Source organism: Manis javanica, chromosome 18, assembly GCF_040802235.1.
Source record: "Manis javanica isolate MJ-LG chromosome 18, MJ_LKY, whole genome shotgun sequence".
In the NCBI taxonomy this organism is placed as follows: Eukaryota; Metazoa; Chordata; class Mammalia; order Pholidota; family Manidae; genus Manis; species Manis javanica.
Window position 1 is genome coordinate 3,739,605 of NC_133173.1, and position 15,240 is coordinate 3,754,844.

The 15,240-nt window shown below is 50.0% G+C and overlaps 1 protein-coding gene across 1 annotated transcript in view; it reads left to right on the forward strand.

The window, feature by feature from the left end:
* Window positions 1-15,240, forward strand: part of CRTC3 (CREB regulated transcription coactivator 3) — an 88,105-nt gene that overhangs the window by 57,982 nt on the left and 14,883 nt on the right. Inside the window, 6 exon segments of the mRNA XM_037000477.2 lie at window positions 823-884; window positions 2,618-2,680; window positions 4,642-4,742; window positions 11,101-11,136; window positions 11,834-11,919; window positions 13,499-13,548. Coding sequence (XP_036856372.2) covers window positions 823-884; window positions 2,618-2,680; window positions 4,642-4,742; window positions 11,101-11,136; window positions 11,834-11,919; window positions 13,499-13,548 — 398 coding nt within the window.

The window sequence follows — 15,240 nt, forward strand, 5'->3', positions numbered from 1 at the left end:
TGCTCACGCGTGTAGTGTAGCATTGCGTTATTTTCTCCACGCATCTGGAACATGTTCAAGGCATGCTGGGCCCAGTGGAGAACGCAGCACTTCGAAAACAGAGCCCCTCACGACCCAAGGAAGTCAACATTTCCCCACAAACCTAATGCAGCTCTCTTTTAGTTATAACCAACGGGAACCCTCAACTTGGAAAAAAAAAATTTATTGGCGTGCACCTCTGGAAACCCAAGGGGTAGATCCCGGGGCTGGCAGGTAGCACTGAAACGCTGTGTCTGTGTGCTGCTCCCTCTGTGTGGACTTCCTGCCATACGCAGGCTCTCCCCAAGGAAGGGCCCGGGTCTACGTGGTTCTCAGCTCAGCACCTCACCTGGGGCATGTTTTTTTCTGCTCAGAAGCACCCCTCTTGGTCCTGCTTGTGACCTGAGCCCCTCCCTGAACCGATCACTGTTCCCAGGGGATAAGGTGCGTGACCGGAAATGCTAGGCTTGGGTGCGTCCCATGGGACGGGGAGGCCGGCACAGAATGACAGCCTTACCAGGTTTGGGGGAGGGGGAGCAGGGTGCAGTTCTTGAAAACAAAAGCTGCTGCAATGAGCAAAAAAAAAAAGAGAGAGAGAGAAACACCCCACGTGGGTCGTGCAAGGAGGGTGCTGGTTAGAAGAAAGAGGAATGGACTTCCCAGAGGAAGCTGATAAGACCAAGCCTGAGGAAGAGCTATCTGTGTAAAGATAAGAACCGAAGGCTCTGCTGCCTGCGTCTTGCAGCTTCGTAATTTTGCCTCAGCTTTCCATTAATTTTATTTTTCCTTTATTAAAAATTCCACGTTGATGGTAGTGCTTTTGGAGCCCATTACTCCTCACAGCCCCTGGATGAGAGTTGGCCAAGGTAAGCAAGCTGTATTTCTTTTTTTTAATTAAGGTATCATTGATAAACACTCTTACGAAGGTTTCACATGAAAAGCATTTTGGTTACCACAGTCACCCACATTATCAATCCCCCCCATACCCCACTGCAGTCACTGTCCATCAGTGTAGTAAGATGCCACAGTCACTGCTTGTCTTCTCTGTGCTACAGTTTCCCCTTGACCCCCCACACCATGTGTACTAATCATGATACCCCTCAGTCCCCTTCTCCCTCCCTCCCGACCCGCCCTCCCCTCTGCCTCCCCTTTGGTAACCGCCAGTCCCTTCTTGGAGTCTGTGAGTCTGCTGCTGTTTTGTTCCTTCAGTTTAAGCAAGCTGTGTTTTAAAAGATATGACAGATATGTGTTATTTTCAGATGGTTTCCCTTTATTTTACCACCTTGTACATTGTTTTAGAAATTTCTAACATAAATCATGGAACCTTGTTTTCTCTGATAAAACTTAAGTCTTTCCATGTATAATCACAAGCTTATTTGGAAGTCTAAAATGAAAAGTTACTTAAATAAATCTAGATCTTCTTATTTAAAGCCAAATAGAAATGGAATTGAAATACAGTTACCGGTAGAATGCTCTGATTTGCTATTCTTATATTTGAGACATGGAAAAATAAACACCTTTTCTCTAGAGTGTTTTAGTAAGCTCCTGAAAGGAACACATGCTTTAGCAAGCTCCTAACTGTAATTTGCACAGTGGGTTTGATTTAGGGTATCTCCGAGTGTTTTTGAATATAGGCGATATATACCAAAAAATTGAGTATTTTGTATATAGAGGGTGACGGAATATAAAATTAACTGAGAAGTCTGTTACATCTGTCGTGTGTGTGGTGACACTTTCAGATCACCAAGTCAGATTTAGGAGGCATTTGAAATGTACATATCAAAAAAATGTAGCTCCCCGGGTTGAGGTAGGCTCTCCATGCGCTCTCTGGGTGAGTAGTGACCGAGCACGTGCTGTGGGCAGGGTCCCAGGGCAGGTGGAAGGTCGGTACCAAGACGGGCAACAGCCAGCACTTACCTCTGTTAGGTTTTCAGCCACCCTACAAGATTGTAGGGTAAATACAGTAATTTGCTTTAAGTCATAAAAAGACATCTCCAAACTGATATTTAAAAAATTTATATCCAAGACAAAAATGCCTTCCGCTTTCCAGAGCACTAGGATTAGATTAATATTCCCATCAGCTGGGGAACTGGAACAGTTACCCCCCTCCTCCCTGCTGTGTGTGTGGGAATGCGGGTTTTGCATCCAGGATTGCCAGGGCACCCCCCCCACACACACACACACCCGCGGGGCCTGTGATGAGGGGTCATTTCTCACACGTCTGGCGTAAGGCCTCACATCCCCTCGAGAGCAGTTGGTTACAGATTTGAACTATTTCAAGAGGCATTCCAAGGTGCTTGTTTGCCCTTTAAAACAAAACACAACAAAACTCTCTGCACGCCCAGTAGCTAATGCCATCCTCATGGATTTGTGGTGGTTTTTATCGGGGACTCAGGAAACACAGGAACCGGAGAGGGGGCCTGACCACACCCTGACAGGGACCGGGCACACCGGCAAAGCGTGGAGCACGTTGAGGTGGCTTCCTCGGTTACCCAGCTAGGCGAGAAGAGACCAGCTCTCACACCCAGGCCCGAGGGTGGCTCCTGTGCTCCCTGTGCATTGAATTTATTTTCTTTTTATGTCATTCCGGTTTTTAAAGGCAGCACCCTCCTTGGAAAGAAGAAAAGCACCCCGGGTTCAGGCTAACATCTGCACTCAACAGGTACACGGGCTGTCTCCTGGTAGAAATACATTTTAAAGAAAACCAGTCAATCTGCTTGTCCTGATAAGCTTTATATATTATCCAGTTGCCGGCGTATATTCCTATCCGTTGTGTTTACATGAAGTGTTGCAAACAATCCCACCATCTACTGAGTGTCCACACAGGGAAGTATAACAGTGTGAGCATGAGGCGCGGGCGGGCCCACGGGGCGGGCCTCTCACTGTGTGCCCGCGGGCAGCTTGTTTGACCCGCTCCATCTCTCATCTGGCCAGGGGAGGTAGGGACCTGCCAGGGTGGGCGTGAGGATTCTATAAGGCCTGAGGCACAGGTGCTGAGTGCAGGGTAGCTGTTCCCGGGGTTGCTCTCGGCCACACTCCGGGCTGAGTTTCCTTACCTACATCATTTTTTCAGTCCTGATAACATTCTACAGAAATGAATATTATTTTCATCCTAAGAAGTTAAATGACTGGTCCAAAGCCACTTGCTAATATGTGATGGAACTGGGATTAAAAAAACAACCACCCTCTATGCAAAGTTCTGCACATGCACAGAGGGGACAAGAGTCACGGGAAGTCCCCGGCCTGTCCTGCAGCCTCAGGCCTCGGCAGCATTCCCCCCGTGGATGTAGTGCTCCACCCGGGTGTGTCTCTGACGGCATAGGCTGATAAGAACCTTTTAAAGAAAAGTATGACCTCAATGCCATTATTATACTTAACAGAACTCCTTAATATTATCTCATACCCAGTTTATATTCAAATTTTCACAGTTGTCTCTCTGGATTTGATTAATATTCTCTCGAGTCTCCCCGAATCCATAAAGGAGCGGGAGTCTGAACCCAGGGCTCTCTTGTCCCAGCACCCGCACCCTTCGTGTTGTCGCGGGGCTCGGACCTGGCTCTTCACCCACGTGACACGGCACAGCCGCAGGCACGCAGCTTCATGGCTGTCACCTGGAACAGACCCCAGAGAAGCGTTTTAGGCTAATTTGAAGTCTCACAAGTTCTTTTTTGGCAGACAGTTTGACTCTTGGCTGAAATAAGTAAATAATCATCTCTTGGGGTCAAGGCTGTATATAAATTAGAGCTGTCTGGAAGAGTCTCAGAAATTATCTATAGACCAGAATTTCCCAGACTTTTTGTCTGACTCATTTATAATCTTAAAAACCACTGAGGCCCTCAAAGAGCTTTTATGTGGGTGTATCTGTTGATATTTGTCTATCGATGTTGGAAATTAAATTGAGAGGTTTATTTTAACCTTTCATTAATAATAAGATACTTGTTAATGCATTTAAAAATAACAAAATAGCAATAATAACGTCATTACATGTCAACATAAATGATATCTTTCTTAAAGAACAGTCAGTTTTTAAAACAAAAAATCACTGAGAAGAAGGACCCTGCTGTGCCTTTTAGAAATCTCTCGAGGACGGCGAGATTCTCTGCTTGTGCTTTGAGCCTGGGGTGACGCCATGTGTCACGTGGCTGCTGGAAAGTCCAGTGCTTGTGAGAGAATGGGAGGGGAGGATGAGGAACGCTCAGTATTATTTGGGAAGTCCCCCTGCTCGGGTCTGAGGACTCCTGCCATAGGTGGTCCTTCAGAGGCGAGGAGTCAGCCTCAGACGCAGAGAACCTCGCACAGCCACAGATGTACTGGTCACAGAGATCTGAGCCGTGAGGGGGGCAGGGGGTTTCCTAGCCTGAATCTGAGGTCTGCCTTGTTGAAATAGGCGATTACGCCATCAGCCTCAAAGTGTAAGACGGTACAAATCCTTCTGCAGGCGGGTGGCCCTCAGAGGCTGTCACGGGTGTAAGGGACTTTGGGTGGGTCCATCGCCTCACTGTGTGGATGCTTGTAAATCGGTTAGTCTTGTCTTGTCTTCTGTTGGTAATTGTCAGCAAAGGATATTGCATTTTCACTACAGAAAAACGGATTCTCAGCCAGATTCTCTCCTTATCCTCTTAGGACCAATTCTGATTCTGCTCTTCACACGAGTGCTCTGAGCAACAAGCCCCAGGACCCCTACGGAGGAGCAGGCCAGTCGGCCTGGCCTGCCCCGTACATGGGTAAGACATACAGGCCCCTGCTGACGGCCCCTGTCTGCAGGTGCTTCGCATCCTGTCCCACAGGAACCTGGAGAGAAGCCTCCCTGGTGCTGAGGACGCGCTCCAGCAGGGCGTGTATGCGCTCAGGGTGAACTGGGTGCTCCCGCCGTGCCCCACCCACCCACCATCCCCCTCCCTGGCATCTCCTGGCCCTCGAGATTCCTCGTCCCCGACTGCACTGTCCCATGCTTCGGCCCTCACCGTTTTCACATGGACCCACAGTAACTTTCTAACTAGTCTCCTCCTCTTCAGTCTTAGATCTCTCCAACCCAGTTTTACGCTGGGTTCTCTGGAAATCTTCTTTCCCATCTAGAATCTGAGCAAACTGAGAAATAAAACCAGAAGTAGCAGGTGGAGCTAAATACCACCTTTACTACCGATGAGAGGAAGCGGCTTCCCTCTGTGGGCCCATGCCTATCAGGACGGAACCCCCGGGTGACGCCAACTCCCCCAGCGGCCAGCAGCACTGGCCCAGGCTGGCCCCCCACGGGAAGAGTAACGGGGTTAGACTGAAGGGCAGGGCCGAGCAGAGGGGGCTGGCTGGCTGTGGGAAGGCGCCCCTGAGCGGAGGACAGGGTGCTGAACAGGAGCTGGGGCGGCCCGCTCAGCTACCCCCTGTTTTGCCGGACGGCTCATCCACCATCTCCCCTGGGCCACAGGCACAAGAAGGGTGGAGAGGCCGGGAGTGGCCGGGAGCGGGGAGAAGGCACATGCGCGCCCCCTGCTTCCACAGCAAACCCAAATCTGACCGTATTATTCTACTGCTTAAAACCTCGGTGCCACCCCTTCACCTCCAGGAGAGAGTCCAGATCTCTCCATCTGGGCTGAGAGCCCCAGGGTCTGGCCCTCGCCCGCCTCTTCCCCTTCTGTCCACACTCACCAGCCTCATCCCCCAAGCCGACCGCGTGAACTGCTTTGGGTCCTACTGATGTCCCATCCTGTTCCTGTCCCCTCCTTCCTGGCACCTACCTGACCAGCACCCGCAGCTTCGTCACCATTCCCACAGACCATCCTTGACCTTCCCCCCTTTGCAGCCCAGCACCACCATGTGCTAGCACCCCAAAGCCCCTTGCGCAGGTGGCGATGTTGGCACCTGTGCCACCTGATTGCCTTCTTCCCAGGTGCTTCTCTCCGTGGGCGCATACAGATTTCTTGAAGTTAGCATCCCGGTGATCTCATCTCCAGCCCAGGGCCTGGCGCCCAGGATCCCTCCATGGTGGAGGAGTGGGAGAGGTCACACGGTGGCTTATGTCACAGGGCACTTGCCAAGCAGATCTCAGTGCCGCCTGTGACCTGCGCAGGAGCAAGGCTGGGCCACTAAGACACTCCCAGCCTGCCCGTCAGGGCTTACACTCCAGCAGGAGCGAGGCTTCTGCATCGCCTCGTGCAGGATGACCTGCGCACAGGTAGGGCTAGGCGTTTGGTCTTATAACGGGAAATGAATAGACCTGGGCTGAGACGATACTGGCTTTTCTGGTTTTCTCTACTTCTCAAGCCATTTAAAGCCAAAATGTCTCTGTTCCTTCTGAGAACAGTCAGGGCTTTATTTCCTTGCACATATGTGGGGATGGGATTTAATCATAATTGTTGCTTTATTTGTTCCCTTGGGGCAGTCCGGAGATGACTGCATTTACCTAAAGAGTTGTTTTCCTTGTAAAGTATGAGATCTTTTAGAATCGGTTCTGGCCATCTAGCCAGGTCTGCACACATGGGGATATGAGCATAGAGCCGGCAGTTCTGTTGGGATTGGATATGGGCCCACGGCCCTCTGCTTGCAGAAGTGGGGTGTGTGGGAAGATGGAGTAGCTGAGCTTCCAGATAGGAAGAGATGAGGACACGTAAGCAAAGCGTGAACTGCAGCAGAGACCGGTCAGTGCCGGAGCTGGTGAGTGCACTCAGATCTTAGCCTCCTTGACCAGGGAGGGAACCAGATCGATAGGTTTTTGGAAGCCCGATAAAGAGCTGCATTTCTGCCTCTGCCATTCCTTCATTTGTGTTGCCCTCTGTCCAAGTTTATGCTTCTCTAGGAACTGCCAGTGGCCTAGAAAGGACAAGGAAATCATAGGTGATTCAAGTAAGGAGATTTTGAGGCCTGCATGCATAGAGAAAAGAAAGTCAGCAAAGAAAGTGATCAGTTGAGTGAAGTGTTTATGCGAAGAGTGACATCTGCCTCTGAGCAAAGAGGTGAGACGTGTCTGAAGGTGTGAGTGAGGATGGTGAGAAAGGCCAAAGAATGTGAATGTCCATCCTGGAAGCAACAGGAAAGGCAGAAAGAAAGGAAGAAATCCCGGAGCAGAATTGCTGGCCTGCTTAGAGACTCACTGGCCACTCCGTGTGGGATCAGCAGATAGAGATGGCTGGGCCACGGCATCTGGCTGCCCTGGAGGGTGGGCTGACCCCCCAGCTTGAACGTCTGAACTGTGTGCCTGCTTCTGCATAGTTGCCTCGCAAGTACAGCAGAACTCAGAAACATCCAAATATGGATGTGTTTACATGGGAAAGACAGTGTGTTTAAAACATTATTCAAGTCTCCAAGGATAAGAATTATTTCTGGAGAATTATATCTGTTGGTGGGAGCTGATTTAAATAGTCTCATGTATTTTCCCCCTGTAATTCATTAAAGTTTTTCATTTCTTTCCTTTTGGGTTTTAAAAATATCAACTAGCTTTGCAAAAAGGTATTTCTTAATATAGGATCAACCAAATAAAGACTTGAAAAGTGATGGGAAAGTATAATTGAAGTCTAGAATTAGGCTCTGCCGCAGAAACAGTAATGACTGTTATTTCCCTGGGAATCTTTCCTGAGTATTACGATGTAGCCTCAATTAATGTTCCAACTATTTTTTTCCCTTGGTTTTGAGCAGATAAGGGAGCATCTGCTCATAGCTTGACTACATGAGCAATAAACTGTGATACATTCATGAACAGAGGTTTGTGGCCCAAGAAAATAAAGCCATTAGCCTGATACATATTTAGTAATTTTCCTAATAGTTTTTGAGTTATAGGAGAATTAGAAATAAATAGTAAGTAGTTGATGCAAATGACAGGAATAATCTTTTATACAGCTAAACAAGAATTTTACAGTTTCTCTCTTCTTGTTTAATTATCCAGAATCTATAAAGAGTGATGTTGATCATTCCCCCTGGCAGCGTGTGTGGTTCGGTTCTCCCACACATGCACAGACGGGCGGGCAAGGGCCTCTGTGGCACTGCCGTGTCCCATAGCCGAGGACCCCCGAGCTCCCCCCGCTCGCCGCAGCATGCCGAGGGGGGCCCGGCTCTCAGAGCAGCCAGGCACCAAGCACAGAGGGGTGCTGGACACTTCTCCATCCCGAGCTGGAGCTGCTGAGTGTCGCCGGCCTTGGGAACATCAGCCCTGAGCTGCTTCTCTGGGCAGGAGGCTGCCTTGGCCTCTGACCTCCACAGGCGGTGCCCTTTGACCCGCACAGTTAAGGAGAAGGCCAAAAGCACAGATAACCTGGAAAGGCGCGAGACTGTGAATGACCCCTGATTCCACAGACAGGCTGGAGAGGGGACCTGGCGAGGGGCAGAAAGGGTCACGCCGTGGCAGGAGGACCTGGGATAGGAAGGCTTCTTGAAGGACGCAGTCTGGTTAAGGACCTAAGTCTCGGCCCCTTCCATGCAGCAAATGAATTCTGTGCTAGAAGCTGCTTCAAGGGCAGTGAGCCTCGGTGCAGGGAGGGAATGTGGCTTCCGTCACGGGAGAGGGCACCCCTGGGTGGCGGCCGGGCCGAGGCAGCCTGGGTTGTTGCTGTCCCCTCCCCAGTGGGGCTGATGGGAGTGACTTTCCTCCCAGATAGCCAGTCACAATGCTGTTCCTTTCTGTTTTTAACCCTTTATCTGTAGTTGAATCCTGTGATATTTTGTGTCCATTAGTAAAAATCCAGCCTTGGGTGTGTGGGTTTTACGTCCTCCTGGTGCTGACGTCTCTGTCAGCCCCCACCCCGTCCTCTGGCCACTGAAACGGATCCCATTCCCACCCCCACCTCTGTTCGGCGGCCGTGTCCTCCTTGCCTGGACCATTTTGCTCTTTTCCACCTGGTCTGCCCGCCCTTAGGCCCCACCGTCACCTCCAGCTCTGCGGCCGGAGCGGTCCCCTCAGGCTTGGCTGTGATCGTGTCCCAGCTCCAGTCCGAGCCCGGAGGTCCCTGCATGGCCCAGCCTTGTCGCCATACCTCCCACCTCAGGCTCTGGCCAGGCGGCACCGTTCTGCCCCTGCTGCTCCCTGTCCTCACCGCCCCCCTCTGCCGTCTCCCCCTCCTGTCCACACTGGGGCATCCCCTTCAGCCTCGCTCCCAAGTGTCTAGACCCCTGTAGGTACAGCAAGCTGGACACTCTGAAGGCACCTGGGCCAGAGGTCTAGTCCCAGAACTCACGGGCAGTGTGATCTCGGGGGCGATGAGAGCATTCACCTCAGAGCTGCTGCAGAGACAGCACGAGATCACTGTGTGAAGCACCTGGCACACAGGCGGGCACTGATGCTGGCGCTTGTTACTACCGTCCTCCTCCTCCTCCCGTGCCTGACCCAGTGCCGCCGCCTCCATGCAGCCTTCCTTCTGCTCCAGTCTGACGGGGAGAGATGGTACTAATGGGCTGATATGGGGGGCGTCTGCTTACCTCTCAGGCAGTGTCACATCAGAGCCGTCCGCTGACTCCTTGAGTTCCAGGGACTGGTCAGCCTTACTGATTAAACTGAAAACTGCCCTTACTGGTTAAACTCGGAGTGACTGGTGTCCTGATGACGAAGAGATGCTTCAGCATAACCATACCAGACTGCTGTACAGACTTAGGTTTGATCTGTAATAAGGTGATTGCTTTCTGGTGATGAGAATGGTTACGTTAGAGAACTTGGCCCCTAGGAGGGTCCCTAGGAAGCCACAGTATGAATCAAAGTTTCTCTTCCCCCTCGTGACAGCACGGATTGCAGAGCCTCACCTCTTGTCTCTCCGCACCTCACTTGCCAACGTGCTGCGCACAGTGCCTTTCGTTAGCTGTGCCCGGTCCCGATCACCTGCAGCCGAGCCCGCGTCTCTCAGGGCCACAGGCCGCCTGAGGTAGCAGCCTCCGAAGGGGGCGTTAACAATGAAGGTGGCGGGCCTGTTGTCACACCCTCTGAATCAAAATCTTTGAGGGTTGAACCCGTGAAGCTGCATTTTACCTTGTTTACCCAAGTCTTTATGTGCACTAAAATAAAGTTTTAGATAGTTAACTTATATTCTGTTTCCATGGGCCTCACAGACATTCTCTCTCTCTGAGTGTGCATAGTTTACGGGCCTGTTACTGCTCCTGGCGAGTCTCAGGGTTGCCCCTGCCCCTGGGCTCCAGTAAAGTTTCTGTCTCCTCCCAGTGTTACAGAATCTGCGTCCATGTTCTGTCTTCTGTGCTTACTCTGTCTCCTGGCCACACCCGGCTCTACTCAGCGCAGGAACCTAGTATATGTTGAGAGAATGATTAATAGACATTTAGTTAGAGTTACACAGACTAGTCAGGTTAATTTATACATTAAGCTTATCCAGAAATTTATGTAAACTTTAAGTAAATATGCTTAACTATTTTAAAGGCTTAGAACTTCGAAATTTGTCCCGATTTTATATTGAAAAGTCTTTCAGTATACCTGATTCCTTCGAAGAGAATGGTAACATATTCATTCTTGTCACGATTCTTTGGTTTTAGCTTAGAGCAATGAGAAATACTGTGTCATCTGCAGTATATTTTATGGATTAAAACTACTTACTCAACCAGAATTTATTCTGAATCAAATTTTTAAGACTTTGTGAATAGTGATTATATATACAATTTAAATTCACAGAGACTTGAGATACATTTTCAAAAAAATAACTTGACTGTTTACAAAAAAATGTATATAGAAACATACAGCGTGGAACTTCCAGTTTGTTCCTCTAGGCACTCGCCGTAAGTGTGAGGCGGCGACGTGGGCTTTTTGGATTGCCTGTCCTTCCCCTACCGATTATGCGTCCGGAAGAGAGTTTGGGTCTGTCCGTCTTCATGATTTGAATAGAGGTTCTTAGACTTTGTGAATTGTTCTTTCAGGACAGAGGCAGTAAAAAAAAACTTAAAACTAAGATTAAAGGAAAAGAAAAGTAGGAAGGAACCAATTCTAGCCTTTAATTAGCCATATCGATTTTAATTTTAGTATAAATGCTAATGTACCTTGGGTGGACATTCATGTACCAAAATTGCTCTGGAATTTTCAAAATTCTACTTCAGATCAGGAAGTTACAAGTTCATGAATAAATACGAGTGAAAGTGCCACATCAAAGTGTCCTTCTTTCCCACTAGGTTTCTGTGACGGTGAGAATGATGTACACGGGGAAGGTATGGATTGACTCACTTACCTGTGCTGCGGGGAATGCTGACTGCAGTAGATGTGACCTCTTAGCATCTGAACTAATGCTCATGTTCTCAGGAATTCCCGAAGTGCCGACCACTGCTGATTGCCACTTTTCTGAGATGCTCTGTACGATTATAAAATTAAGGCTAGTCATGCCCAAGGCCATGAGACCGTGCAGGCCCCCCCTGATCTGGCCTCGACCTCCCAAATTTTATTTCTACCACTCTCCTTACCCTGCACCCCAGTTGAAAAGAGCAGCTCTGCTCAGTAGCTGTCCACCATGTCCTCACTCCGAAGGCCCTTTTCCGGATCTTCCCTCTGGGAATGGCCTTTTCCTTACCTCTGAAGGGCTCCAGGCCCAGCTCCAGGGCCCGCCGTGGTGTCTTCCCTGCCTGCTGGTGAGCTGCGCGGTACCCTTAGCCCTCCTGGGCCCCCACCCGCTTCTCTTATCGGTCGTGGACTCCGACGTGTCCTGCCCCTCCCCCCAGCTAGACTGTAAATCCCCTGGAGGCTGAGTCCAGGTCTTACTCATCTGGGCGTCCCCACAGCAGTGTGCAAAACACCTTTCCTAGTACAGCCAGTGCATATTTGTTAAATAAATCATTTTTTAGAAAGATAATTTGGCCAAAAGTGGGATGGTTGCCTTCTAATGCGATGACTGTGCCACCTCTTCCCCTCCAGGAGCACCTTTCCCCGGCCCACTGAAAGAGGAGAATCTGCTAAATGTTCCTAAGCCGCTGCCAAGGCAGCTGTGGGAGACCAGGGAGGTAGGTACCCGACCCTCAACTCTGTCTGTTCTCGCTGAATGTTTGCACCTCCGAGGTCATCGTGAAATCCTGCAGAGGGAAAAACAGGAGGAACTGGGGACAAGGAAGAGGGGCTGTCTGGGGACAGAGATAAGAAAAATATGCTGGGCAGTGACGGTTCAAATAGAAACTATCACGGTTGTTGATGAATCAGTACAGTCATCTCTTGCCTTCTAATTTTCATGTGAATGTGCTTGTCCAGGAAAACCTCTGAGCCCCCCATTTCATTCATGTTACTGAAAGTGCAGAAACCTGGTCCCACTCGCAGGCAGGTGCTTCTGTTGTGTAGCCAGCACCGGTCAGTCACCAGCTCTGCTCGCCCACCAGTTGTCCCTTTCCTTGACCAGGGACAGTTGACCTGAATCCTCCGGGGGTCACGTGTGTTTCATGATGTCTGCGAGCCTTTGAGCATTTGTATCTCCAGCTGTGCGCGCTGACCTGCCCAGTGGCTCTCTGGAGACCTCCCCCACTGTGGGGGAGGGCGGTCCCATGGGTCTTACTGGGCCTTTCTTCCCGTAGGGGAGCTGTGGTGCCTTTGAAAGAGAGCGGGTCTGTCCGCCCCAGCCCTTGGGGGTGCTCCACTGCCATTTCCTGTATTTTCTTAACCACCCCACCTGTTCAGGCTTCCCGTTCCCGTTTCTCCTGCCCAGTCTTCCAAAGTCATTGTCAGCGTCAGGATGGGCTTGGAAGGCCTTTTATGAAAATGAGATGTACTTGGTCTTTAATCTTTCGGAGCGGGGAGGGGGGGGCGCGGGGAGAAGAGATTATTTAAAATTCACATACTTAAACACAGCGGAGGCAGCCGCGTGTTTTTTGGCTGTAGGAGGCCCAAGTGGTTCGGGAGGCCTTTCTGGGAAGACAGCTTATCTCCTCCAGCAAAGAAGGCAGGGGCACCCACTCTCCCCGAGGGCCGGGGATACTCTCTCTGGGAAAAGTGCTCGCCTCTGTCCGTTCTTAGGGATCTGCAGTATTCCGTAAATCACGTCTGCAGAGTAGCATTGAGTTAAATCATTTCCTGGGAGAAGGTTGAGTCAGTAGGGTCATTTATTTTTGTCAACATGTATTGCCAGGCTTTGTAGCTGCAGGACTATTACCGTGAACAAGATAAAATCTCTGCCCATCCCCCCTAGACCTTATATTCTACTAGTTGAAATATTTATTTTCTTCTGACATTAATTTCCTCTTTCTTCACCCCATTTTTTCTGTTTTCTTTTCCTCTCAAACCAATTAGAAAAGTAACATTTATTTAAAAGCTCTGTATGTTAAACATGGGGCATTTTGGAGGAAATAATATTCACCTAGAAGATAAATGAATAAAGCAACAAATTAAGGAAATCTAGTAATGGTCTGTCGCATGTTACTGTATTATTAATGTTATGCCTGGGAAAGTCCAGTCGAAATTGAGGCAGCTGCCGTGTGAAGGTGCCGTTTCTGTTTGCTGGCTCACACTCCTGGGGTCCCAGGACACCTACAAAGACATTGAAAACACTTGAACTTGGCTCTACAACAAGTAAGCCCCGCTTTCTGTTTCTCTCTGCAGATCCAGTCTCTGTCGGGGCGCCCTCGACCCTGTGATGTTGGAGGAGGCACGTAAGTGATGCGCCTTTGTTCATGGCTCGGAGGCCGCCGGAAGGCTCTCCCCAAAGGGAAGCCCCACTTGTCACAGGACCCTGAGAAACTTCACTTGTTATATAGAAAGTTACCTGACTTCTCACAAAAGCAGCGGCTCTCTTGGTGCTCATATTTCATTTGTTTACAGTAATTAAATTACATAACTACAATAACAAATAGAGCTGCTGTAAGTATGTTCGAGAGTAATCTGGCTGACTCTCGGTAAGCACACAGCACACCTGGGAGAAGCAGCAGCCTAAGCACACGGGCATGGAGAGGGGCGCCAGCCTGCTGCCCCTAGCCACAGGGAAAGGGGACATCGGGTAACCTGGCACCCTGGTTACATAGCCGGTAATTAAGGCAGTGTCTGCAAATATACTTAATGCCCTGAACCGTATACTTAAAAATGGTCAATCTTATGCATATTTCACCATGAATTTAAAAATTAATGGATGATTAATACATAGGAAAATTTGCAATATGAAGAGTTTCTATGAAACCATTAATGAGTGTGTGTGGTACTATACAACTTTACTCCCTGAAAGATTTGAGACGGCTTACCAAAATATGTATAGTACAAAAAGATTAAGAAAGTTTAAAAAATAAAATAATATTCATGAGGAAATTGGGACTAAGGAGGAACGAAGAGATGTAAGAGATGACGGGGAGCCCCCCCCCCCCGTGAACAAATGCAGGGAGGGACCCCATCAGTGTGAGCAGGTCAGTGGTCCAGACACTGTTTCCCTGTGACACTGTGACAGGCTGGAGGACCTGTCTGTCATGCGGGTCTGCACCGAGAGGACGGCGCCTTGGACTTGACGGCGCCATCCTAAGAGCTGGGTGAAGCCCCTGCCCCATGGCTTAGAGCCGAAACCAGCATGAAAAGATCAATGCTTTCTGGAGCCAAAATAGCATGTTTTGAAAAGGAGACGCTTTCATGGCCGAGCTGGACAAGCACACATTTTAGAGGGTCCGAGCATGAGCTAAATCTCCTTCAGGAAATCCTTAGGTATCATTCCCCCGACAAGGCTTTCTGTGAGTTTGTCACCGGCAGGGCTCAGGGCGCTCCCTGCCGAGTCCCTGGAGCACGTGTGTTTTGGCTGGTTGAACATAAACTCGTGTGACTAGCAGCCCACTGAGCTGAGCTGATGGCCGACCTTCTCTTCCGAAAGTCGGAAAGCCTGCCGGGGCTCACACCTGGGCAGAAGACCCTCATGTGGGCGTGTAGGACGTCCCCGCGGACGGGGCCTCTGCCCCAGCCAAGGGGGCTGCATTGCAGCCTCCGGCCGCGGCTCTCCAGCGGGTCAGTTTTAAAGTGGGTGTTTCTTAGATGGAGAATGTTGCTCTCTTGCTCCTAGGTTAGAGGTAAAGTTCCACTCAGTGACTTTAACTCTTCCAAATATTTACTGACCCTCCTCCCAATTCTAGGCACTGGGGCAGAACAGCGAACAAAACAGACCAGGGAGCCAGGCAGTCAGGCAGGTAAATAGTGTGTGCGCCACGTGCTGGCAAACACAGTGCAGAGAAAGCAGCCAGGTAGGGAGAGGGGCAAGGCCTCTCTGACAAGCCGACTTGTGGCCAGACCCGGGAGGAAGTGGGGGGACGAGGGCTCCAGGCAGAGGGACCGTGAGCGGACAGGCTCCGAGGCAGGGGCGTGCCTGCAGGGTACGG